The 26,397-nt window shown below is 48.5% G+C and overlaps 1 protein-coding gene across 2 annotated transcripts; it reads right to left on the reverse strand.

The window, feature by feature from the left end:
- Window positions 1–206: 206 nt before the first annotated feature.
- Window positions 207–26,293, reverse strand: WDTC1 (WD and tetratricopeptide repeats 1). Of its 2 annotated transcripts, none has more exons than XM_030464389.1 (16): window positions 26,012–26,293; window positions 20,313–20,460; window positions 18,043–18,126; window positions 17,053–17,099; window positions 15,796–15,907; window positions 15,476–15,663; window positions 14,238–14,420; window positions 13,844–13,938; window positions 12,464–12,579; window positions 11,269–11,344; window positions 9,250–9,346; window positions 7,923–8,096; window positions 4,589–4,824; window positions 4,059–4,227; window positions 3,440–3,632; window positions 207–3,284 (listed from the first exon to the last, which is right to left on the reverse strand). In XM_030464389.1, the coding sequence occupies exons 2-16, from the start codon at window positions 20,418–20,420 to the stop codon at window positions 3,087–3,089; spliced, it is 2,076 nt and encodes a 691-aa protein (XP_030320249.1). In that variant the 5' UTR covers window positions 20,421–20,460; window positions 26,012–26,293; the 3' UTR covers window positions 207–3,086. The 2 variants fall into 2 exon arrangements, with proteins under 2 accessions (XP_030320249.1, XP_030320250.1); XM_030464390.1 differs by lacking the exon at window positions 26,012–26,293 and adding an exon at window positions 25,470–25,673.
- Between the last annotated feature and the right edge of the window lie 104 nt (window positions 26,294–26,397).

A 26,397-nucleotide genomic window follows, 5' to 3' on the forward strand; every position in this document is an offset into this window, starting at 1 on the left:
GGCTCCCCAGCCCCCTTCCCACTCAGATTTACTGGGGCCTCTCATTCTCTGTGGTTGAACAGACAACATCCAGCCCAACCAGGGCACCTTCCACCCACCCTTGTCCAGCTCCACAGAGGACAAAGGTTGAGCAGAGCCAGAACAACCCCCCAAACAAAATGAGACCAAGGAAGAAATAGAACAAAGAATTGTTTAATTGCTTAACCTTTTTTTTTTTTTTTTTTTTTTTTTTTCTCTTCCAGGGACCAGAGAAAGTTTTCTGCTCCTTCCAATGAGGGCAGTAAGGCTTGTGTGTTACTTCTACAACCACAGGGGCAAAGTTTATGAGATGATCATCTTTAGGACTTGAAAAAAAGCAAAAAGCAATGGTCACTGCAACACTAAGAAAAATCCTCACATTTCCTAACGGAGAGCCCATTGCTAGAATACAAAAATAAAGGAGGCATCCCTGCATATCCCAGGATAGAAAGAGTTAACCAGAAAGAGCAGGAAGAAGCTTTCCCAAAGAGGGGTTGAAGTAAACAGCAGAGGTCAATAAAGCAACATCTTCTCCCTACTTCCCCAGCATGTTTTTCCCTTTGCCAATAAATTCAAACTCCTCATTAACAAGTGACAATGCAGGTAATCTGCCCACAACAAGGAGAAAAGGGGCTAGAGGCAGAACAAGTTTTTCCTATCCCCTTCTCTCCCATTATTTATCTTTTTTTTAACCAAAGCAGCCATTAGGAAAAAAGCCATCCACTGCAGAGGCAGGGAGTTGTGCAGCTTTCTCACTGCAACTGGCAGGTAAAAGAGCTGCACTATCTCACAAGGGTAAAAAAAAAAACAAAACCCAACAAAAAAAAGCTGCCACAGCAAAAGGTGAATGGGGAGGGAGAGGTCTGTTCTCTTCAGAGCTTTCCAACTCGGTTTCTCAGTTTAAAAATCAAAGTCTGCAGACATTGTCTACTGAAAGCTGGAAAAAAAAAAAGTTTGAGTGGGAGGAGAAGGTGTGGGGGGAAAAGAGGATGCGTCTAGCAGGAAAGCCTTCAGCTAAAAAAAGGAAAAGGCCAGATGATGTCAAAAAGCCACCCAAGTGAGAAGAATCTTCTGTTGCCTCTGGGTTTTAAAGAGAATTCAGTGCTGGGGTGCAACTGGGACAGGGGAACTGGTACACAAACCAAACAGGTAAACTGAGGACTGCGGCGCTGGTCCTGCCTGGCAAGGAGCCCAGGTGCCCTCAAGCAGCCCAGGGACAATCTGTCCCAGGAGAAAATGGGAGGGTGAGTCTGCCACCCCAGAGGGCCAGCCAGTCATTTTGGGGTGGGGAGGGACATATTCTGTTTCAGCTCAATTTCCCCCAGAGGTGAGAGAGCAGAGGGACATCGTGAGGTCTGAGGGGCAGATCAGGTCCCTGCTAGCTCCACCAGGGGGGTGAGGGGGATCTCTCTCTGCAGGGAACAGTTTCCTTGGAGAGATGCTGCTGGCTCAGAGCCTCTGTGACCTCTCTCCCTCCTGCACAAAGCTCACTCAGCTCATACAGACTGTTCTGGAAGGGAGAGGAAGCCAACAGTTACCTTGATCAGCCAGCACTGCGCAGTCTCTCTCATCAATGCCTGGCAGCCAGAAGCAGCCAGAGGAGGAAAGGGAGGCCTCTCGACTTTCCACAGCAGGAACAGGAAGACCAAGGATTGCACCACATGGAAGAACAGCCCTAATGCAGCATCCACACGTGCACAAGCACTCCCAGACACACGTCTCACACCCCTGGGACTGAGGCCAACACGTTCAGACCTTCAGCAGTAAGAGACACGAAACAGCACGGAGCAGTTAAGATCTCCAGGGGCTCTTTGGTCTTAGTTGGTAGTCCTAGAAAAAAAAAAAAAAACAACAACCAAAAACCCAAGCTCTTCAGAGTGGGTTGTAGCACAGCTGTGTAAGAGCTATTTGATATTTAGTGTTTGGCCACTGTGTGAGGGAAAAACACAGGCTGGGTGTTACACAAGAAGGGGAGGAAGGAAAGTCCAGCGCTGTTTCTCTCTCCTGGCTGCGTGGAGTCGGTGTGAGGAGAGTGGGAAGAGGCAGGAGGGTTCCTGAGAGGACCATTAATCCATCAGATGCTGCACCAACAACCAGGTGGAAAAGGCCTGGCTGAGACAGAGCAGCTGACTGCACAAAAAACGTGGCTAAGAGCTCCAAACTTTAGGTCAACACACACATTGTGACAAGGTTCTCAACTCCAGCACAGGTGACCCGGAGAGGAGGAGGTGAACACAGCTGCAGACACTTAGGGCAAGGGAGAGAGAAGCTCTGGAAAAGTGCTGTTCCCAGCCCCTTTCCTCAGCAGCTTTAGCTACACAAGTCCTAGGCCCCTGATCAAACCTGCTCCCATCACTGACACCCTTCTTCAAGGGTTCATAGGCCACAGAAGAGCTGGGCAAGCACACCCTGCCCCACTGAGCTGCACAAACTCAGTCCCTTCACTGATTCATCAACTAAGACAGATGCCCAGGGACAAGACAGGCAATATCCAGTCCTTAATACTGATCTGGTGACAACGTGTTAGAGACTGAAGCCAGAAGAAAGATGTTATGGGACAAAATAGGTCTTTGATGGCCAAGAACCCTAAACCAGAGGCCACTACACAGCACGAAAGCAGCGTCAAGCTTCCAAGACCAAGATCACTGCAGTAAATTCATTCCATAAACCCTGCCCTAGGTTTGTATTTTATTCAGGAATTTAACAGCTCCTCTGCAAATGCAATGTCCCCCTGTACCAGATCATACAGCAGCTCTGGGGAAAAAAAAAACAACCAAAAAACAACAAAACCACCAGCTTACACTGCTTACAGACAACTCAAAGACCCCTGGTTGGGACTAAATTCCACTAAAGGCAAACCCCAGACTGCACTGCCATGCTGCTCAGTAGCGTGACGGGAGAAGGAGGAGGTGGTGGTGGTTTAGAGACAGCTGCTCCTGCCCCTGCCAGCTTGTCCTACCCTGTGCATAGTGCGAAACAGTGCAGTCAGTCATCAGAAAAGTTCTGGACCAAGGAAACTAGGTTCCCTTTCAGCCAAACAATTAAAAGGAAGGAGAGGCAGTTGTATTTTAGCTGGGCCGGCATTGGACTTGCCCCTCTGAGCTGTCTTCATCATCTGAGCCTCCAGCCCCACCACTGGTCAGTCCTGTAATCCTGTACCCCATGTTCAGCAACATCACCTCCAGCGGGTCCGCGTTCATTCGCCTCTGGTTTGCTTGGGAAGCACCTTCCATGTCCACCACCACCCGACCATTGAGAGTCTCACTCTGCAGGACAAGGAGGGAGAGAACTCAGCAAGGCAGCACAGAGACCAGCAAGGGGTTCTTGATGTTGCTGCACCTCTCCAGAGGTCCTGGTAGGAAAGATGGGTTGTGTGTTACACACCAGGGACAATGAAACCCCTTTTTTCTGTGGCTCTTACCTCTGGCCTGGGGTTCCAGAGTCGTACAACTGGGTCAATGCCACTGGTGGCCAGGAAGCAGTAGCTGGGGTGAGGCTGGAGACAGTTGACAATCGACTCGTCTCCCTGCAGCACTCTAACAAGGTTGGTGGTTTCTTTCTCCCAGATGAAGAAGGAGCCATCGTCTGACCCACTGACTATGTACTGTGCATTGCTAGGGGGAGAGGAGCAGAGACAGGAGATGACAGCTCAGAGCCACAGCTAGTCTCTAGGAGACATGAGAACCTCAGCTGGCTTCTATACTCAACAGGCTGCCACCCCTCATGCTTACAGAGCCAGATAAAGCTTTCTGTGTTGGTTCCCTCCATCCCCAGGATTCATGTTTTCAATCCCAGATGGCTTTTTTTAATTATTATTTTATTTGGAAATGTTAGCTCAACCAGGTCCTCTGTGGATCTGCTACTGAACTCAATCAGCCACCCAAGGAAGAGGGGTTCTGTCATCTTTTTCAACCCTGCAAACCACTGCCAGTGCCATTTTAGGAACAGTCACATGGGGCTACACGTGAGGCTTTATCCGACAGCAGCGAGCATCCTGCTGCTGCTCACCCTCCTGTCCTGCAGCCCTCTCACCAACATACCTGCCAAAGAAATTGGCCTCTTTGATGTCTGTAGTGGTGTTACAGTGGCCACAATATCTGAATTTGTAGTCGTAGCTGCGCTCCCTCAGCACCATCTCATCCTCTGAGATGGAATCCTTGCGGCCTGTGGCTCGCAGCCGGATGGGGCCACCCCCTTTCTTGTCTTCAGCTGGAAAGACAACAGATAGCCCTCATCACCATTTGGAGAGGAACAAGTTTTCAGCAAAGAGAAAAAAAAAACACTTTAGGAGAACACAACAGCTTTAGAGAAGAGTTAAGGATGTTCCAGAAGGGCTCAGAAGCACAGATGATCTCCTGGCTCCACCAGACTCACCTTTTATCACACTCTCAAGAGCAAACCAGGACCAGGCACAAGAGGCTCAGGCCAGTTTTTGTGCAGAATACCAATCAATCTCTCTTGGAAATTGGAGCTTTACTTCAGTAGGGCAGATTAAGGAGAAAATTCCTTGTCTGACCCATTAGATTTTAGGATAACCTCGAAGCACCCCCCCAGCCAAGGTGCCACTCACTGTTATCACTCTTGGAGAAGAGGGCGGCGTTGATGTCCCTGTCGAGCGCGTCGCAGGCACTGCTGTGAGCTTGTTCTGGGAACTTCCCTTTGAAGTCATCCAGACATTCCAGAGCTTCTGCCACGTACTTGAGTTCAAAGAGACAGCGGGCAAGACGGAAATGGGCCTTCAGGTGGCATGGATTCAAGGATATGGCCTTCAAGCAGTCTCTTAAAGCATCGTAATGGTCCCCGTCCCTGAGGAAAAGGCAGAGGAGGATCAGCTAAGCTGAAGCAGAAACAGCAGACATTTCCCACAGCTGTTTCCCAGCCCTTGTTTCACTCCAAAGCATGTTGGTTCCAGCCCTCTCTGTGCCAGCAGACACCCCCCAAGCTCAAGTCCTAACAGCATTTGCTCTTTCCCAGGGGCACCATCTGCCCAAGCCCAGCTCCTCTGCTGCACCTGCAGACACAGGAAGGCAGGCCTGTAATGTGAGCACCCAGGGAATCCCAGCAAGCTTTGACCTGCCATTTTAAATCTGACAGAGCAGAGCTCCCGGATAGAACACATTTAGGGAAGTCCTTTGAAGATGGAGGATGCACAAACCCTCTGGCCAAGCAGACACGAGGCTTCTTCTCCTGCAAGGCAAAGCAGGGGCCTCCTGGCAGCACGGCAGCTCACGCGTGCCCCTTGGTGGAAGCAGAGTGTGGCAGCATGCTTCCTGCACACTGCCACTTGTAGCCCTGGAGATGCTACAGAGCCATGAACAAACACCTAAAGCACCAGGGTTGGCTTTTTTATTCCTTGCCTTTAGAGGAAAATTCTTCAAATTTTAGTGTTCTAACAGACTGATATCATAATGGATATTTAGCATCTTGTTGACAGAGATTAGGTGTCATTTCCCCAAGCTCCATGGCTGCAGGAGCTCTGGAAGCAGGAGAGACTTGAGCTTTGTGTGCTGGTGTTCAGTTCAGAGTGACAAAGGCTGAGAAATCAGCCAGGGGTGACACACCTGGTGCCCCAGCATCAAGACTGAAACTGTTCAGATGCACCACAACCTGTCACAGAATCACTGAATGCTTGGAAGGAACCTTAAAGATCATCTAGTTCCAAAACTTATGTTTTAAGAGAGTGCCAACTCTCCATGGGATGGCTGATAATACTGATGAGGATGTTTTTCACACCTGTAACCTAAGTGCACTGTACCTACAAAGTCTGAAAGGGGAAGGAACTGCCCTCTGCCTTCTACAGAGTCTTTGTCAGGGAAGAGATGCTCCTGGGTCTCCAACTCATAAAGGGAGCTCCAAATCTTTTGGGTTGCATGCCAAGCAGTGCCTATCCCCTGCCACAAGCATGTTCTGCAAACCATTCCTCCTGTTGCTCCCTGCCATCTAGGTGGGCATTGCCCACAGATGACAGAGCAGAAGGTGAAGTGCTTTGTTCATGAGATCTGAGAAGAAACCTGGTTCTTCAGGGCTGATTTGGGCAGCATTTTGTTGATCCTGGGGGCTGATACACAGCACCAGGTCACTTTTATTCAAAGGAAGAGAGAATGCAAGTTACCTGTTATGGTGACAGATGGGTGTCTTGCACTTTTGGAGCTGACTGAGCTATTCTGCCACCCTCAAAAATCCTTTGACCTCAGCTACCCATGTCAGAAAGCCCAACAGACTGGAGTGAAAATGGACACGTTGAGATGTAAAGCAGGCACTGACCTCTCCAAGTGTTCCAGGTTTGACTCAGCTTGTGCAAAAATGCTCTAACTAGAAATCAGCCAAGTTCTGTCAACACAGACTGCTAAAAGCCATCAGGAGAGTGATGCAGGGAGGAAATTTTAAAAGGAGAGCCTTAGAAGTGCTGCAGAGTATGAACTGCACCTTAAGGGAGATGAGCAAGGGGGGAGGTCAGGAAATTACAGAGCTTCCTTTTTTCTAAACCTGTTACTCAGCAAACAAGGCCAGAGCAAGACCTGCAGTACTCTGTAGCTGTTCCTGCTCCAGACATGAGGGACACCTTAGTGACACAGGGTGGGTCACTCTCCAGAGACATCCCAGCCACCTTCTGCCACACACCAGCAGCTGTTCCTAGCAGCCCCTTTTTTTCTGCACCTGAGAAGATGTCAGCTCACTATCATTTTAATTCTCATCACTGCATGCCACAGAAACCCACTGTGGCTGCATTTTCACATCTCCCTGCTACCAAAAACTGTAGCAAAGCACAAGCTGAGACACAGAAAGGTTCAGATCTGTCAACATCCTTTGGGGAGAATGATTCCTATAAGAAAAAATGTCAGTTGTCAGATCAACACTCAGTTTCCATCTTCCAGGCCTTACTCCCAACCTTTCTCCTCCCTCTGAACACAGGGGTCTTTTTGAGGCAGCTCCCAAATCTCTGCTCTTCCAAACCAGCCAAAAGGCCAGTGACCAACAGCCCCAGCAATGCCTGGCTGCTCCTTCTCTTGGCAAGGAGATGGGAATAATCATCCTGGAGATTCCAGCAGGGAGAGGAGAAAGGTATCCTCAACAAAGCAAATGTAGATGAAGGAGCACAGCTATTTTCAATATGTTAATGGCAAGTCGTGCTCCTCAGTCTTACTCTGCTCAAGGGGACAGACACTAAAATAACTCAGCTGTATCTTGTAGATGCAGCTCTGGCTGTTGGTCAGAGAAGACATCACCTGCTGCAGATGGTTTGCAACCATCCAGACAGAACCTCCCCCAGACTCTGAGGCACCAGCTGCCACCTCTCCAGCTCCCTCCCTGTGGTTTGTTTCCAGTCAAGGGGAGCAGGAGTTAGCTGGGATGACACAGGAACCACCAGGTCACCTCTGACTATCTGCAGTGCTGGTTAGTTGGATAAAGCAGCAATCAAAGCACAGTCCTACAAGAATCTTCTATCATGAGAGCTGAAGGTCCCAAGCAGTGTAACCATTACCCCATCTTCTGACAGCAGATTCAGAGACATGCTCCAAGGCAGGTCAGAACTACCCAAACTAACACAAACACCCTCAGACACACTCCTTGTGCTCTTAACTCAGGGAATTGGATTTTTGGTGTCTTTTTAAATAGCCCAGAACCTTACCCAGTGTGCCAGTGGACAGAATGATGAGCTGCTCTCAGCTCTGCTCCCCTGTGCAGTACCCATGCCTGGAACTCCCCCAACACAACCTGCTGTGCAACCCCCTTGCTCCCTGCCAGAGGTGACCCATTTCCATGACCCCAGAACCCCAAAGCTGCTCCACACAGAAGGAAGCCAAGTGCTCCTCAGAGGACACCAAGGTCTCTGTGGCACTCAGAAGGCAGTGCTGGGCCCTGCCTGTGCCACCACACTCCCCTGATGCTCTCTGCTTCCTTACCATTTACGTTTCATGTAGGCAGCAGCTCTGTTGCCATACAGCATGGCATTGTTGGGGGCTTTCTGGACTGCTTTGCTGTAGAGCTGGATGGCCTGAGTCCACAGCTGGCAAGCAAAGGCCTCGTTGGCTTGCTGCTTGATTCTCTCCAGATAGGGAGGTAACTCCACTTGGGGACTGAAGGGAAAGAAGAAAAGAGGACAAGTAGGTCTGAAGGCTTGGATAACCCCAGCTCAGCACCAGCAGTGGTTTGTTCTAGCTTAGCAAACATTAGCTAATCCAAAAAGTTTCAGGAAAAGGCAGAAAAAAGACCCTATATCACCTGAATTTAGGAGGAAGGCTTTTGGGGTTTTTTGGAGCATCATTTGGCTGTTTCCATTATTTCTTGATATTCAGGCATACACTCCAAATTCAACAGCAGGTTATTTGAAGCATTAAACCCCTCCAACTTCACCAATAGATCTTTGCTTTGACTGCATAACCAGCACCTCCAACCCTCTTTTAAGCAACATACAACAGAATGCCAATTCAGAAGGAAACCAAACGTCCCTCTGAGCTCACAGGGCTGCACAAGGCCCCCTACTCAACAACCCAAAATTCCAGCTCCATCTCTGCTGCCGTGCTGGAGGGGCCATCTAGAGGAAACAAGCTGAAAACATCCAAAGTGACTTTGGTGGAACCTAAACTACCCATATATGGTATTAAGCAACTGTGTCTTGACTTTTAACCATGTCTGGAGGAAAAACTGTCACCAAAATGTGCTTCAAGTCTGCTTTTGCTTTGCCCCAGCTGTTTTTTGCTGTCAGAGAATAAAGCAAGCAGCATGAACAATAGAAGAGGGCTCTCCATCCATTCCTAGCTCACACCCAGGCTGCAGGAATAAGGACACCAGTGTCATTGTCATAAAACAACTCTGACTGCTTCAGTTCAGTTTGCAGCAGGCAGGTGACCAAAAACTTGGCAAAGGCAAGCAAGGCTCTTTTGACCTGACAGCTTCTCCTTTCTATCAGGACACAGTTCCTGCAGGCCAGGAAGTAACAGCCACTCAGGACAGCCAAGAAAACCTTGCTTCCAGGCCTAAAAACTCAAGTCCTTGGTTTTTCTCTGCAGTAACTCATCATAAGAGGGGAAAAACCTTCATGGGCAACACTCCCAGAACACTCTGGCCCAATCTAACTCAATCACAGCCCATGCACCAGAATCAAAACCAGCTCCTAGGACAGAAGCCACGTGGCACTCAAGTCAAGCTGCCAGGTGGATCACACCTTGTTTAGCAGCACCTAACCCTGGTAAGAGGAAGAGAAGAACAAAGCTGAGGGGAGACCCTTACCTGACATGTGCTCTCCCTTCAGACAAACGGAAGCCATTGCTGTGGAGGTGGATGCCATTTGACACTCCATTGGTGGAGGTTTTTCCATTCTGCACCTCTGTAAATTAGAGAAAAAAACCCAACAGAGTCATGCTGAGCACCACTAGAGATTATACAAAGTAATACCTGAAGCTTCAGGGGTTTAATTTCCAGCAGAGCCAACAGCACAGCCCCACTGAGAGCAGAACTTCCATGATTCCCCACACTCTGCCTCCTCCTCCAGCCACCTGGCTTTGATTTTCTTACATTTGCTACAAAATCTCTGCAGCATCCTTTGCAGTGCAGCTCTAGAACAGAAAACTAGATCCACACAGTACACACACACACTAAGAGAGGACACCTTGAGCTGAACTGCCTTCAGGCTGAGAGTACCTGAGTGATCACTTGAGGTTTCAAACTGCAGAAGCATTTAGTAACTTTGTAGTTTGGACTTTTAATGAGTATTTTATGAGTAACTTTGTGTTTTAGATTCACTCAGATAAAGAATCCTAAGCTTAGTTGTTAAACATGTAATAAAACAAGGAGCATGAAGGGAAGCACTGGAGGAATCCATTAAATGAATTCCAGATGCTTTCTTCCTTTTGTTCTTTTCTTGCCCTGCTGCCCAAGGAGACATTAGAAGCTGAAGGTCACACAGAGGCAAATGTCATTTGCCATTTCTGTAGAAAATATTCAGCTTAAATTTTTACAAATTGCATTCATGCTGCAGCTGGGAGTGCTCCTGCAGCCATTTCACAGCTTGGAAATTGGGGAGAGTGTCCCAACCAATCTACTGAACCACTCAGAGATTTCAGGGCAGGTTTAGTTTGGAACTTAAGAAAAACTTCTTTCCAGAAAGGGCTGTTAAGCTCTGGAACAGGCTGCCCAGGAAAGTGGTTGAATCACCATCTCTGAATGTGTTAAAAAAAAATCATACAGGTCCAGTGCTTAGAGCCATGGTTCAGCAATGAGCTGGCAGAGCTGGGTTAGCAGAGCCAGGTTAAAGGCTGGGCTGGATAACTTCACCAGGCTTTTCCAACTGATCCTGTGATTCAGTGTGCACAGACATGCAGGCACATGAAGTTCAGCCTTTGTACCCACACTGCCTTTCCACAGCCTTTGCCTGAACTTTCTGTCCCCAACAGGGTGGGGTGTTTGCAGCAGCCACACTGCCCTGAGCCTGTTCAAACCCTGTCCTGAAAAGGTTGAGCTCCCCAGAAACCTCAGCAGGGATCACCCACATGCACTGGAGACAGAAGGGAAAGGCAGGGAGGGTATTTGCTACCAGGATGTGAGTCTTAGATTAAGGCCTAAGGCAAGCTGAGTACACATCAAACTCTGCCAGAGCACTCCTGGAACAGGGAAAGGGCTGAGCAGGGAACACTCCCTGATAGGAGTCAGTCTCTTCCTAGGGAACAGTGTTAGAGCCACCCAGTGCAGTAGCTGTGAACAAACAGGAATAAAAAGGCTTTGGGATTTACTGACTTGTCAAATGAATGACTGTTTGATTCAACTATCTCACCACCAGGAGAGATATTAGTGCCAGGCCAGATACTTAAACTAAGGAAGAGATTGTTCTGTCTCCTTCCTAATGGGTGTTCAAGTGGATAGCAGACAGAATCTGCATTTCACTAATACCTTTAAAAAAAAAAGAGCAGTAATATACCATTTCCATGTCTGTCCACAGAAGTTTTCCTCTTAGTTGAAAGCAGGAAACCAAGACTTCAGCCACACCACAAAGTCTCCTCTATGCAGAGCTTTAAGCTTCTCCTTAGCTCACACATGCACACACCTCTCAAGAGCTCACTTTCTCCCTCCAGACACACATTTTCTGAAAGGCTTTTAGAACTCAGGGTTTGAGCTGCACTGTAGGAACAGCCCAGCAGCAGCCATGCCCTGCTTCATTTTCCTAACTCCTGCCCAGACTGGGCTGCACTCAGAGTTGGGTAGCACATGATTTCAGTGCCTTCCACTCAACTTTCCTGGCAGCATCTTACTTACCCCCTGAAGTATGGCACTTCTTTGGGAGGAGAAAAGTGTAGGGTCGTTGTTTGTATGTTAGATCAAACAAATAGACCTAAGGAATGAAGGAAGAGAGTAAGAGGAAAAAAAAGTAAGTGAAGCATAGGTGCTCAAGTCACAGAAATAAAACAAGGCTGGGTGGGCATGTGGTTCCATGTTTGTGTTTTGCTATTTCCAATTTTCAAACTGGGAATCTTGTTTCTAGACAGGTACACAGAGGATGGCAGCTGTTCCAGTGGCATGTTCCATTCCAGCATGGGATTCAGAAAGAATAATGTTGAGAAAAAGGAGCCCTGTCTTACTCAGGAATTAAGAAAACCCTCTCCATATCTACACAACTGAAAAGGTGACCTGTCCACAAATCAACCTGCTCAAAAAGATTCAACTCCAATAAGATGATTTAACTATTTAATTAACACAGTGATCACAAAGAAATCCAACACTTCTTAAGAGAAAAGAGAAAGACCAAAGTCACTCTAAAATGAATCCAGGATTTCCTGGGAAAATTTGAAGGCAATCCTGTGAAGCCCTGATTTAAAACTGTCCTGGTCCAGGAACTGACAGCCCAGCTCAGACCTCAAATCCATCTAACTCAGCACCTTCTCTTAAAGGAATGAGTGCTGGTGTTAGAAAGATCTGTAGAGGACAACCACAGAGTAACCTGCTCATGAGCAAAGGTCCTGCTTAATCCGTGCTGATTAATGCTGTCAGGAGGATTTTCTCATTTCCCTGATAGGCTTTACAAAAGGCCCATGAATATCACCCAGAGCTTAAAATTAAAGCAATCAATATTCCAGGTGAAGGTCTTTGCTTCTCTGAGTTCCTTATTCACTACATTTTATCACAGAAGCAGTTTGATGTTTCAAGAATGAGTGATGAAATCTTTTCTAGGTCAGGAGAGGTCTGTTCCAGAACTCTTGGGTTTTTTCCTCTTCCAGAGAGCAAAATGTCAATTGGAAACCAGAATGTGGCACAATTTTCATCAGTGGTAGCATAACAAATAAACCCTTAACACCAAGCATTTAGTCTGAATGAATCAAGCAGCAAGTTTACAAATCAATCATTTTCCCCCCAGAGATGATGCTGGACCCATTTTCAAGAATGTCCCCAGCATTTGGTGACCCAACCACAACTGAATGTGAAGCTTTCTGCCAAGCTTCAGCTGTTTTCTTACCTGCTCCCCTCCCATGTTGACCAAGAGCTCAGTGCCATCAGGACTGAAGGTGACATACGTGGCCACCAGAACTCTCAGACGGTTGTTGTAGTCTGGAAGTTTTACTGGAAGGTGTCCTGTGGGGAAAAGAGATCCCCAGGGATCAGGATAACCAGGAATCACTGTCTGTGTCCCACCCCAGCTGCTCCCAGGGACAAGAGGTTATTAAGAGAGCAATGTCATGAAGGGCATGTAACTAAGTTCTTTAGTGCAAGGGTGGTGAGACTCTGGAAAAGATGGCCCAGAGAAGTTGTGGATCCCCCCTGTGGATCCAGGGAACACCCTGGAAGTGTTCAAGGCCAGGCTGAATGAGGCTTTGAGCAACCTTGTCTGGATGAGAGGTGTCCCTGGCATGGGCAGGCAGGTTGGAGATGATCTCTAAGGTCCCTTCCAACCTAAGCCATTCCATGGTTCTGTGATTTTCCATTTCCTGATGCTGTTCCTGCATCCTTCCATCAGCTCCCACAACATGCAGACTCCGAGCTGCCTCTTCAGAAGTTCCAGGTATCAATTCTCTATGGCCATCTCCACATGAAGAGAAGACTGGGTCATAGCTAGCTTGCTAACAATGAACTCTGCAGAGCCCAATAAATTGCAGTTTTAGGGATTCCCTACAGATTTGGCTTCTGTGGTTTGTGGCCATCTGTAAACAAATACCTCCATCTTCAAGCCTCTAATCAGGTTTCCTTAATAAAGCCCTTAACACAACCAAACCAAAGCTCCTAAATATTCAGCTCACACACAGGTTCTTTGCTTCAGACAGCAGATGTGTTGCATGACCAATTCAGGGGACCTAAGAAATCCTCCAGTGGGACTCATCAGAAGCATGACTGTCAAAACTGGTCTGCTGAACATGCTGGTCTAAAGATACTTCTAAAAATACAGACATTTGGAGGAAAAAAAAAAAAAAAGATAGTAAATAATGAGCAATTGCCCAGATACTGCATCGCTGACTCTTCATCTGCAGGATGAAGACAAAGCACTTCTGTGCCAAAAAGATTTTGAACAGCAGCCTTGCTGGGAGCAGTTCCAAGAGAAAGCCCCTGTAGCACCCAGGTTATCCAATCCCTGACTTTCCAATAAAAGTGACAAAAGGATATTTCTGCAGCAGACAAGAAGCAGCAAGGCCAGCTCAGGAACACACCCCACTGCCAGCTCATGGAAAGGGGGCAGGTAACATAAGCAGGAATTCTCTTCACAGAAGTGAAATAAACTGCAATTCCATGGAACACGTATCAGGAGAACTCCTCCAAGCAGTAGCTTCTTGTGTGATAGGTGGAACTCTGCTTCTCCAGGCACTGAAGTCCCACAAGTCACCCCCAGCACAGGTCCCCCCCATACCTGCCACGTAGTACTGTGCTGCCCCATCTGGGAGAGGTTTCTGTCGGTCACAGAATGTGTGTACTCCAGCTGAAGGGCTCTGCTTCATGCTTTTTCTAGCCAGAAAGAAGAACAGTCTTAGAATCCCAGCATTCAGTTGCTAAAAGCCTGCTCTATGCTGACCCATCTTGTTCAGAGATGAGGGCAAAGCCTTGTGGCTGCCCAGCCAGGAGCTTGCCCCACACCTCCCCACACGTGGATAAAAACTGGAAGGGGGGGGAGAAAAGGAGAGGGATAGAAAAGCTTGAGGAAAACTCCAAAGGGAGAGAGGCAAGTGCTGGGTGACCACAACATCAGAGCCTTCAACACATCTCCCTCCCACTCCTGGCTGCCCTGGCAAGGCAGTGACCATCACCTGTGGTTGTGGATCATGCGGATGTCGTAGAGGCGAACAAAGGGTCCGCTTGCCCCCACGGCCAAGTAGTTGTTGTCTTGGGGGTTGACTGTCAGGCATTTGGCCTCCACCAGCTGCCCACAGTACTCTGTCAGGTCGATGAGGACTTCTGAGCGTTTGCTGTTCTCCCGCAGGTCGTACTGTCTGCAAGAAGAAGGCAGAGTCAGGCAAAGGCTGGAGCTGGAGGAGGGAGGCAGCGGGACAAGAGGAGGTGGCTTCTGGGGGACTGAGGGACTTCTCTGAGGAAGCCAGGCTGAGGGAGCTGGGGTTGTGCAGCCTGAAGAAGAGCAGGCTCCCAGGGCAGCCTTCTAACACGTGAAGGGGATCTACAGGAAAGCTGGGGAGGGACTTTTTATAAGGGTTTGTAGTGAGAGGACAATGGTAATGGTTTTCCACTGGAAGAAGGGAAATTTAGGTTAGGTATTAGGAGGAAATTCTTTAGTGTGAGGGTGCTGAGACACTGGAAAAGGTTGTCCAGAGAAGTTGTGGAAGCTTCATCCCTGGAAGTGTTTAAGGTCAGTTGGATGGGGCTCTGAGCAACCTGATCTAGTGGGAGGTGTCCCTATCCATGCAGGGGGGTGGGAACTGGATGATCTTTAAGACCCCTTCCAACACAAACCATCCTATGATTCTGTGACAAAGCAGCAGCACACTCTGCTCAGTAGTGACCTACTCTTACTCATCTGGCTGGTACATGAAGAGATGACACCAATGACATTAACAGTCATTTGTGCCATGGGTTACTGGAAGCATCTCAGTCCAACATACACCAGGATAACCATTAAAACCAGCCCTCTGATGTGCTCACATTTATTCAAGTCCCAAATTAAACTGCAAGTCCTGACCTCACAAACAGTAACTCCTATGAAAAGTGGAACAGATTCTCACAGGAACATTGCTCATTTGAGAGTCCCAAAGACTCTGGAGGGAAACATTGCTCAGTGTTTTATCTCCCTCCTGTTTGACATAGCTGATCCTTTCTTGGCCTCCCTTTTCAGTGGAGGAAAACAGAGAAGCTGGGGAGGGTATTTATCAGAGGAGTCTACATTTTAAGATGAATTCTTCTAGTTTCAGGAAAAGGAGAGATTAGCTTAAGCTTTTTGGGACAGAGAGAGTCTCTCTCCAGATCTTTGCATAGTACATACTGCAAGGGATCCTAATCCAATTCATTTGGGGGCAGAAAAACCAGAGTTCTGTACCTGATCAGTCCATCTTCTGCTGCACTCCAGAAGGTGTTAGGCCACATGGGAGCTGTGGCAATCCTCTTAACTCTGTTGGTGTGATCTCCAAACATGTGGATGGTCTCCTTGACAGTCAAGTCATGGACATGCACCTTGGAATCTGCAGCTCCCGTGATGAGGATCCGATCCCCTGAATGTGGCAAGAACTGTGGGAGACAGAGGAAATTACTGGGGGGTGGGGAAAACTGCTTGCAGGAAAATATTTCCCAGTAAGGATCTATTTTCTTGCTGCTTTGGTTGCTGATTTTGGGAGCTCTTCATTCCTTCTAACTATTTACCTTGACAGAGAAGATGTTTGCTGTGTGTCCTGTGTGCATAGAAAGGAGTTTCTTGTGGTGCAGAGGATCCCAGACAATGGTATGCTGGTCATCAGAGCCAGAGGCCAGCAAGCTAAAAGAAAGAGAAGAGAAATATGCAGTGGGTATTCTTTTCTGAGATGAGACCAATTTCTTAGAGTGGTTTGACCACAGAGAGCCATTAAGTCAATTCAGCTTTAAGGAGCCCACTTCCTCTCTCTTTTCTCAGCTCTGTATTCCTCTTGCTCCCTGTGTGCCAATCCATTCAGGGAGCTAAACCAGCCAAAGATCAGCTCCACAGAAAATACAGCAAGTGGTTTGCCTCAGTTTAGCTCATTGAACCAGCTCACCACAGATTCAGATGGCACAGGGAAAAAACAGCAGGAGCATTTGGTCACCAAAAAAAAATGCAGGGCCTCCATTTTCCTTATTAGCTCAGCTGCACTGACTGCTCCACATCATTCCTGAACCACTTTTCATTCCTGGACTCTGGAAGTGTCCAAGCAGTCCCAAATCAGGGCTCACGTTGCAACTGACAGGCTGCTGCTTAAGTTTAGGGTGTGGTAGCAGCACTGCAAGGAGCTGCTTTGCCTTGTCCAGGTTGTCTTCAATTGAAGAAGAAGAACTTGACACCTGCAACTATCATCTCTTCAGCTGATTTCCTTGAAGCTTGATTTTCAGTGGTAAATAATTCTGAAGAGGATCTTGCAAGAGGCATGTCAAGAAATACAGGCTTTCCCTTCCATCCAGTCACATCTCAGGCAGATTCTCTTTACTCCTCTTGGTTAACAGAGACCCTCTCACATTTAGTTTCCCTCAAACATTGCAGAGAGGGGTAAACACTCTACCTCCCTCCTTATGTATTTGTCCCCCAGCAGATGCTTTTAACAGCACAGTGAAGGGGGTGGGGAAATGTCAGCAGCAGCTGGGCAAATCCTAAAGATCCACTATAATCCATAATACCACTTAAGAGAAGAGAAGCAGCCTTCAATCTCCACTTCTTAGTCTGACCATTTCCCTTCTGAACTCACTAAAGAGGCATTTCTAATAATATCCACATATATTTAACAAAATAAAGCTTCTTTTGAAGCCAGAGCTTCAACTGGTCAAAACTTTGAGCTTGAGCTCCACTTGCCTAGGAATGGGAAGCAGCTGCTTGTAGGATGTGACTTACATCCTCCTCTGGGAGAACCTGGGGTTATCAGTTTGTTGATCCCCCAAATCAAGCCACATACTTACTCTCCTTTTTCATTCCATTCTAGACAGTTGACACATCCAGAGTGACCCTGGAGGAGGAAAAAAAAAAAAAACAAACAGGGAAAATGGTATTACACAAACTTCAGACTTAGCAAACAGAGCTGTTCTCAGGCAAGGACACAGGGAGTTCCCCACACATAACAACTCCTTCCAACACAAGCAGGTGTTTGTTGTTTTCTTTTTTATTCAAACCCTCCAAAAAACCCACCCACATGGCAGATAGGCAGCTCCAAAACACAAAGATGCTATAGCAGTTGGGGTAGAAAGGCAAAATGATACATTATTGTTTTTATAAACCTATTGTGTTGAATAAAAGGGTTTAGTCTCAGAGGCTACAGATGAAATCCAGCTGTACACGTGGAAAGGTGACTTTGCTTCCCAAGCCTGTGGCTAGGCTGACAAATTACATGTGCAGGTTTTCAGGAATGCAGGGAAAATGCACTTTTGATAACTCTTTGAGAAGCACCTTGCTGCTGGGTGACTGTATCATCCATCTTCATCCAAATTAACCAACAGCTGCAACAGGAAGGACCAGGGGGAGCATTGAGCAGTGTGGGATATGGGAGATGTGACTGAAAAGGGGGGCAAATTAAATCCTTTCCTCCCCTAAACCGAGACAATTTTCACACTTCCTTAAGCTGTGCCAGACTGCAATAAAACAACCCAGTCCTTAGGCAACGTGTAACAGTCTTCAGCATTAGCTGAGCATCTTCAACAGTTGACAGTGGCCTTCTTCAGGCCCCAGTGCTGGGATTACCTGACCCACACCCCTGGAAGGTTCCCTGCTCAGCGTGTTAGGTAACGCAGAAAGCTCACACAAGATCTCTCTGAGCTATTTCAGGATGGAAGGCAGTTTAGGGGACTAAGTAATCACCATCTATCCCATACAAGAGAGACAATTCCAGGCAGTCTCTCATGCTCTGCTTCCTGCAGGAAGCAGCTCAGTTTGGTGTCTGAGCACTGCCCACTCACCTGCAGCTCTGCTTCCAGGCCCAAGCGTCGGATGAAGGGGTCGGTGACGTGATAGTGTCGTTCAAAGCCCAGAGCACCCCTCTCCTGCAGGAAGCAAACAAGCACCAAACTGATGACAACCCAGCAAACATCCTTTTTTTGTTTTGTTTTGTTTTTTTTAGCACTTTAAGAGAGATTCAAAAGGTTGAAAATCAAGCAGGGGTTTTACCAGCTATTGGGTTGCCTCTCCTGTAGTAGGGAGTCATTGTTTGCCTCCTCTCCAGCCAGCAGTTTATAATCTTTGCTCTTGAGCTGGTTTAAAATGACATCTATCTAATTGCCAGGCTCCAGCTGGGCAGTCAAGAAGAGCTTTGAGAGGACCACATCAAGACAGAATACTTTGCCTCCTTTGGGGCAAAAAGAGAAGCTAGAGAAGAGGCTGGGAATGCCTGCTGTAAGGATTGCAGAAGGATCTTGCCCCTGAGGACTGCAGCACTGGACCACAGCTGCTGAGGAGAGATTTGCCATCCCACTCTATCTGTCCTGAAGCACCACCACCCCCAAGGGAACACGTCTTGGGGAACTGAACTGGGCAGCATCCCTTTTGAGAGGGCTTATTTCATCAGCAATGGAGGAGGAGAGTGTAGCTGCAGCACCACGGCACAGCGTGTTCCGCGGGGAAGGGAACAGCTGCCACAGAGCTGTGTCAGTACAAATGAAGGTGAAGAAAAGCAGGGCAGTTGTTTCCCCTGTGATCTCACAGGGTTCACAGATGCATTAGCAGATGGCTCCAATGAAAAAAAGGCCAACTGCAGAGGCAGGCAATGGAGAACAGGGAATGCAAGTCATCTTTTGGATGGAACATCTAATGACCGAGGAGATTCCTTCCGAGGACCTGATCCAGCCTGGGTCCTGTCCCGTGCCATGCTGTAGTCAGGCAACAACAGCAGGAGCCTTCCTTAGCACCATGTATAGAGGAGAACATGAATGTCAGAAATTACCCTGATGGTCCTAAGAACATGTTAGGAGTCACAGAGCATTCACAAAGAACCAGTGTACCACGTTACAGCTCTGCAGAGCAGCGTTTGGTAATGAACTCTACCACAACAAAAGCCATTTGAAAACAAAATGGAGAGAGACAGAAGGAAGACTGAAGGGAAAAAAAAAAACCCACCAAAAACCAAAGCAAAACAAGCTTTTTGCAGTAACAACCATTACAAACTTCAGCCCCTCAATGTATTTTCACTGAGAGCCTTCCCAAAAGCCTGCCTGGCCAGTGCAGAGTGCTGCAGTTATAATTGCCTTGCTACTGCAACCTCTGTGGCTTTGTCAGGTCTGTACAGTGGGATCCTGCTTTTCCTACAAGAAGCTGTCAGACTTAGCAACCTTCCCAAGGTCACACATGAAAGTCTAACAGAGCAGACAGTGTGAAAAAGTCCCAGGCTAATGCTCCAACCACAGCCCCATCCTTTCCTTGTTAGAGCAGCAAAATAAATCTTTGCACATGGATTAAATTACAAGCTTATAATACATAGTTTGGGACCAAACTGTGAAGTGAAGTGAGCATTCAAGCTCCTACTTCCTTATTCTGGCCACTAACGGGCCATTTTTTGTGAATGCTGATTCCCAGCAAAGCTGCAAATGATTTTAAGGCCTCTGAGTCCAAGTTATAATTGCCCATTGTGTCTGCTGTAGCTGGGCCCTGCACGTTAAGAGGTATTTCACAAATGCAGCCATCAGATGACTGATCCGACCACCACAGAAGTTTTTCCCTACACAAAGGAAGCAACACATCACTCTCTAAAGAAAAAGAGACAGAAAGAGACCAAGACAGAGATCATTAGCTCTGCTGCAGTCAGAAAATACCTTTGATGGCAAGATCACAGGGAAGGGAACACATAAAGAAGCAGACAGAAAACTCATGAGGGAAGCTGGCTAAGGGTCCTTTCTGGCACCCAAACACAAGGAGCCCAATTTCTTCTCTTCGATGTTGCCCTCAAAAGGAACAGACCTGCTGATGTCAAACCAGCCTGGTGTGCTCCTGCTAGGGAGAACTGGATTCCTGCTATGCCACACTTCACCCCAGCTCTTCATTAAGGACAGCTGCAGGTCCTGTGTGTCTGTTCCCTTAAGCTCCTTACACAGCTTATCAATACCTAAGTAGCAGAGATCTCTTCAGAAGTCAAGGCAACAGCACGAGTTATTTGCCAAACCAGGCTGAATGCTGCTGCTTCAGCTGCTTTCCACCCCCCACCATCCCCTCTAAGAGTAAAGACCTGGCCAGCACCTACCTTGATCTGTCTGTGGATGATGTCTCTGGTAATGTTGGCTTTTGCCATCTTCGTGCAATGGGGCAGATGAAAAGGAGCTATTGGAAGAGCTGCTGTGCATCCAAGCATGCCCCCAGAGCAAGGATCCACACTAAGGGCATTTAATTACCTGCAGGACAGAGGAGGGAGGAAAACACAGCAGGGATATAAACACATTTGGCCATTCGTGTCCCATATTAAGTCATTTTTTTCCCCTCAAGAGTGGTGGCTAAGAAAGGAAAGGTTTTGGTTAAAGGCTTCTTAAAGGATGGGGAGGAACAATGGGGAGGTTTAGGTTGTTAGGTTAGAGGCATTAGGAACAACTTCTTTACTGAAAGGGTGGTGGAGTCACCAACCCTGGAGGTGTTCAGAAAATGTGTAGACATGACACTTGAGGAGGTGGTTGAGAGGGGATGGTGGTGTTGGGCTTGATGATCTCACAGGGCTTTTCCAACCTTCATGATTCCAGGATTCTATGAATGCACAGCTGAAGAACACCTGACTGAAGAGCCCATCCCCAATTTGAGAAGAAATTCACACCAAGAAGAGCTCCAGGACTCCACCAAGCCCAAGAGGCCACTTTTCTATGCCAGCAAAGACCCTCCAAGTCCAGGGTTCCTGTTCCTCCCACCATCACATGTTCACTCATCTCCAATCTCCCTTTTTCCAGGCTCCACAACCAATGAGATTTTTGATAGTGTGAAGAAAGAAGGCATCAATACTTTTAGCCACCCCTTCTCTTGCACTTAACTACATTTGATTATCAGAAAAAAAAATAAATAATCAAAACCCAAGAGGAGAAGTGTTCCTTAGAAACCACACCAGCCAACCATCAGGTGACATTCTCATCTCAACACCCAACTGCATTAGCAATGGAGAAAGGGTGATCACTTCAAGTTGTATTTCCAGGAGAAATGAAAGAGTTTTTCACACTCCTAATGGAGTTCCATCTTTAATGCATTAATCTAAATAATTGAAACTCCAGAAAATTAGCTAGAAAATGTTCCATCTGCAGAGTGACTGTCCCAACCCTGCTCTGGAGAGCCTGCCTAGCAAACCAGTCTCAAAGAAATTATGTCACTCACCTCATTTATAAGCCACAGGCCCTGTGCTGTCCCATTTTGATATTTTTACACTTCTCTTACAATGATTTCAACACTCATTTTGTCCTATGTAACCCAGGAGTTTTCAGTTCTCTTTAAAAGCACTCCCAGGCACAACAAGGCAACATTTTCAAAGGAGTCATCTTCTGAATGAGGAAATGCTGATTCACTGAAACAAGGACATTGCACAGCAACAAATCACTCTGCTGAGGGCAGGCAGAAGTTCTGACAAACCCTGCCTGGCTCTCTACCCTCAGTTCATCCCTCAGGTTGCTACACAGGAAGGGCAACTCCAGGGCTGAGCAGCAGAACTGCACCCCAGGAGCACCAAAGCTTCATCTTCAATTTGCTTGGGCCTAGAAAAAAAGGGACTTTTGATCAGGGCATGGAGTGATGGGACAAGGGGTGATGGCTTTAAACTGGCAGAGGGGGGATTGAGGTTGGACACAAGGAAGAAATTATTTGGTGGGAGGGTGCTGAGCCCCAGGGTGCCCCAGAAGCTGTGGCTGCCTCATCCCTGGCAGTGTCCAAGGTTGGATGGGGCTTGGAGCACCCTGGGGGGTGGGAGGTGTCCCTGCCCATGGCCTGACTCATTCTCATATTAAGTAATAATTCATAGGATCATTTGAGTTGGAAAAGACCTTTCAGATCACCGAGTCCAAGTGCTGACCCATCCCTGCCAAGGCCACCACAAACCCACATCCATCAGCATCACATCTCCACGGCTCTGAAACCCCTCCAGGGATGGGGACTCCAGGGCCTGACAACCCTTTCCAGGAACAAACTGTTCCTACCACCCAATCTAAATCCTTCCCTGCCCTGTCTAAGGGTGTCCCTTGATGCCAGGGTTGCTGGGATGCCCTGGGAATAAGGAGCAGCTTTTCATGGGTCCAGCTTAACACCAAGAGGCAGCAGGGTGACTGCATTAGATCATCAATAATTCCCATTTATTCTTGTAGCAGGATGAGGAAGCCATCAGATTTTGATACCTATTCCCTGGTTTTCCACCTTTTGCCTGTCCATGGAGATACAACCTACAAGGGGACACCACCACCTGCCCTCCTGAACCCCTCACAGGCTCGGGAAGGAAAAAGGCTCCTGCAGCAAGAGGGCAGGGGGATGGTGCTGACTCTGCAACTCAGAGGTAAACACAGGGAAGCAGGAGAGACCCATGGCCACCTGTCCCCAAGGCCAGCTCTGGGGACACGTGCCAGCTGGGCTAAACAAGCTGGAGTCATCCATGTGGATGTGGTTTCCAGACACACTTTCCTGCAAACCTCTGCTTGGAGTTTCCTGCTCAACTCTGAGGGCTGCTCCCTCCAGAAGTGTGGACAGACTGAAGGTGCAGGGTGAATGGGATCTGTCATCTCCTCCAGTTTCTCCAGACACCTTTCCAGTGAACAAGCCTCCACCTGTCCTTCTCCAAGGCTGGATCTCCACAGATTCCTTAAACAAGCCCTCCAGGATACACAAGAGTTTTCTCCATCCCTGGCTGCAGAGACTTCCATGGCCCTGCATCCCCTCAGCTGAGGCACCTGGGGACTCACTGGACAAACCCATCACCTTCTCACCTCTCAGACCACACCACAAGGGTCCCCTCCTCACCCCCCTCCTCCCCACAGCCACCCAACCTCTTCTGCAGGAAACTGGGACCAGTGACTGGTGACAGCTAAACAACTTTTTCCAGAGGTGAACCACCCATTAACCCAAAGCACCCCATGAAATCACACGAGGGACAACGTTCCAGCAGTTCTCAGGCTTCTCTGAAGCTTTTCACTCTTCTCAGTGCTTCCCTACAGCATTCCTAGACTCTGGCCAAGAAGACTCTTAAAGAGCCCTCCTTGCTTTCATGATTCCATTTGTTGTTGTTCAGCAGGAAGAAACCAAAGCTGTAAGACTTTGGCAGACTTCAATTGGTGTGGAATCCCAGACAAGAAGTCCTAAATTCTCATTTCAGGTCAAATTCTGTCCATCAGCCATTAACTGGTCACAATCCCAGACTCACATCCACCACAAATATGAAACTTAACCAGTTCTTGAGTTCCTACATCAGAGAATAAACCCCACCTTTGATTTCTTAGAAACAGAAAGGCTTCCAGTTGTGAAGTCCCTTCAAAGAGTCTGTCCAGTTGTCACCACTGAATTGGTACAGGATGTTCCTCTGTCAGCAACCTCTCTGTTTGTTTTTTTTCCTCAGCAAAACAGAGGTGTAGATTCTGTTCACTTTTAGATATATTGTTTCCTAAACCATCCATGCAGTTCTCTGGCTTTTAGCTAAACCTTCCCAACCAACTCACCATGGAATGAGAGGAATTAACACCCAGTGACAAGGGACAATTTGGGCCAGATCTGCATTATTGCTACCAGTGACAACCCCATGAGCAGCTTCACTTTGGCTACATGTGACCTTTTTGGGTCATTTATTAGGTGAGCATTTATTAGGGGTCCCCATTATTAGGTCCCCATTTATTAGGTGACACTGGAGCACGTTTCCCCTTCACCTTTCAAGAGCAGACTCAGTTCCAAGCAAGGACAACATTGCCTCATCCCTCCCTGTTCCAAAGCAGCCTGGAACACCCCAGACAGAGCTAAAAACCTGGAGCTACACCTCTCAGCTCACCCACAGCAACAGCCTCTTCTCAAGCTACACCCAGAGAGAACCACCTCACCTGCAGTTCCCTCATGGACTCTTCTTCTCCTGCAATGCAAAAAGACCTTTCGCAACACTTGGCCTTTAAATCTCCAGTCAAAAATTAACAAGCCACAGAAGTTCTGCAGGCTGGGGGCTCCAAAGCTGCTGGGCTGTATTTACACTGACAGGAACTTAAAGAGCTCCTTAAGCTCCTGGAGAAGTCTGCTCTGACAGGGTGCTTTGGGGTACGAGGAGGAAGAGGAGTGTCAAGATTCCCTGGCTCTCCCCAGCTGGCTCTAATCATTTTCCTGAAACACTTGCTCTAAGTCTGGAAGCCTTGACATTAATAATACAATTTGGTACCCACTGCAGTTAGGATTTGGGAGGTTTCTGCTTTGCTGGGATGTATTTTTCTCCCTGCAGAACCACCTACACCCCCCCCTCACCTCCCCAGGCAGCAGCACCCTGACACAGTGAGGTGTGCTGCAGATGTGGGCTTCAAATTCCAAACCAGAGGGACCCCCACCCTGCAGAACAGCTCCATCAGCTCCAGGAAACTCAACAGCACAGGGGGAACCCTGTTAAATCAGCAGCAAGCCAATTCCCAACTGGTGGGATGCACCCAAGTTTCTCAGCCTCCAAACTCAAGGTCACTGACAAAAGCAGTGCCCAGCACGCTGGGAACCTTGCAGCTCCACGACTCATCCCACAGGAAGGTCCCTCTGATCCTGCTCTTAAGCACCCACAAATTACTTCACCCCTCCAAACACCACCCAGGACTCAACTCAGCAGGTTTCTTAAGCCTCATAATTTATTTTCCCCTCTCCTCTTTACCTTGACTTTTAAAAGAGGCCACCTTAAAATACACACATTTAGGTAGGAATAGGGGAGTGGGTTTTTGGTTTTTTTTTTTAGTCCCAGTGTTTTTGGGCTTTTTTTTGTCCCCAGAGAAACAAGGGGACACTGGTTAGCAGCAGACACCTGGTAAAAAGAAGGTTTTGTTACAGCTGAGGATGTTACCAGGAGCTGCAGTTGCTCTCCAGGACAGATGGCTCAGAACACAGAGCCAGCTAACACCAGAGAAAGGAGCTGCTGAAAAAAGGGGTGGCCAGAAGAAGTGGTAGGGCCTGAGACCTGACAGACCCAGGTTAAGAGGGCAGCATGTGTCAGGAAAACTCTTGCCATGCCCTGGGATGGTGTCCCACAGGGTCCTCCAGCTCAGGCAGCAGCTCTCTAAGCTGGCATCCTACCTCTCCCCTTCATCCTCCAACTGACACAGCCATCCTCAGGAAGAAAAGGAAGATGCAAGACACCTCAGCCCAGCACGATGCCAAGACCCACATGGTCCAGAAGCTCCAGGAAGGAGTTTAGCCAGCAGACACTGACAGAGGAGGAAAGACTCACCTGCTCTCCAAGGAAAGTGGCTGCAGGACACCCACGGGGGCAGAGGAAAGTTTCAGGTGAAGGCTTTAGTGAGGGAAAAGGGAGCAGGGAAGCCCTCTGGACAGGGGAGAGGGAGGTCAGGGCAGTGCCAGCTGTGGGCAAGGGGAAAAGAGAAGTCAAAGGGCAGGGACTGAGCCAGGCAGGGGGGTTGGGACCAACCAGAGGATGCGGGAATGGATGGAGAGGGCTGGGGGGGGGGGAGAGGTGCTTGGATAGAGGGGGAAGGCAGGCAGAAGGGATGGGGAAAATGAAGGTTTGGATAAAGGACATCATCAGAGGCATAGGGGAAAAAGGGTGCGGGGGGGTTGATAAGAGGGGGAGCACCTGACAGGGCCTGGGGTGGGGGTAACCGGCAGGAAAAAGGGGGCAGGGCGGGGGGGGTGTGGGGAGGAAACCTGCGAAGAAAGAGAGGAAAGGGGCGGAGGGGTGGGATAGAGGGGAGGGCAGGGGACACGAGGGGCAGAGCTGAGAGGGCGGAGGCTCGGAGCGGGCCGGTCCGTTACCTGTCAGGGCCTCCCGGGCGCAGCGGGCACTGGAAGTTGCGAAGCTCCATCCATGCGGGGGGGGAGTGCGGGACCGAGCGGAGGGGGGAGCCAGAGGGACCCCCGCAAGCGGCGGGCGCTGTCCCCAAGGTTCAGGGAGGGCCCTCAGGCTTGGCCTGGCCTAAACCCCGGCCCTGCCCCTCGCCCCCTCCCCTGTTTACCCCCTCAGCTGGCCGGGGCTCACCAGCAACCCCCCCGCCGCCGCTCGCCCCGCGCAGCTCTGCGCATGCGCCACGCCAACTGCGCCACCACCCCCCGGCACCCGCAGTAACCCCAGCCCCGCGCAAACGGCGTAAATCGCTTTCCAGAATACTACCCCGGCTTGCCCTCTCGGCCGCCGCCACCTT

The sequence above is a fragment of the Calypte anna genome, chromosome 23 (genome assembly GCF_003957555.1).
Source record: "Calypte anna isolate BGI_N300 chromosome 23, bCalAnn1_v1.p, whole genome shotgun sequence".
Taxonomy (NCBI): domain Eukaryota; kingdom Metazoa; phylum Chordata; class Aves; order Apodiformes; family Trochilidae; genus Calypte; species Calypte anna.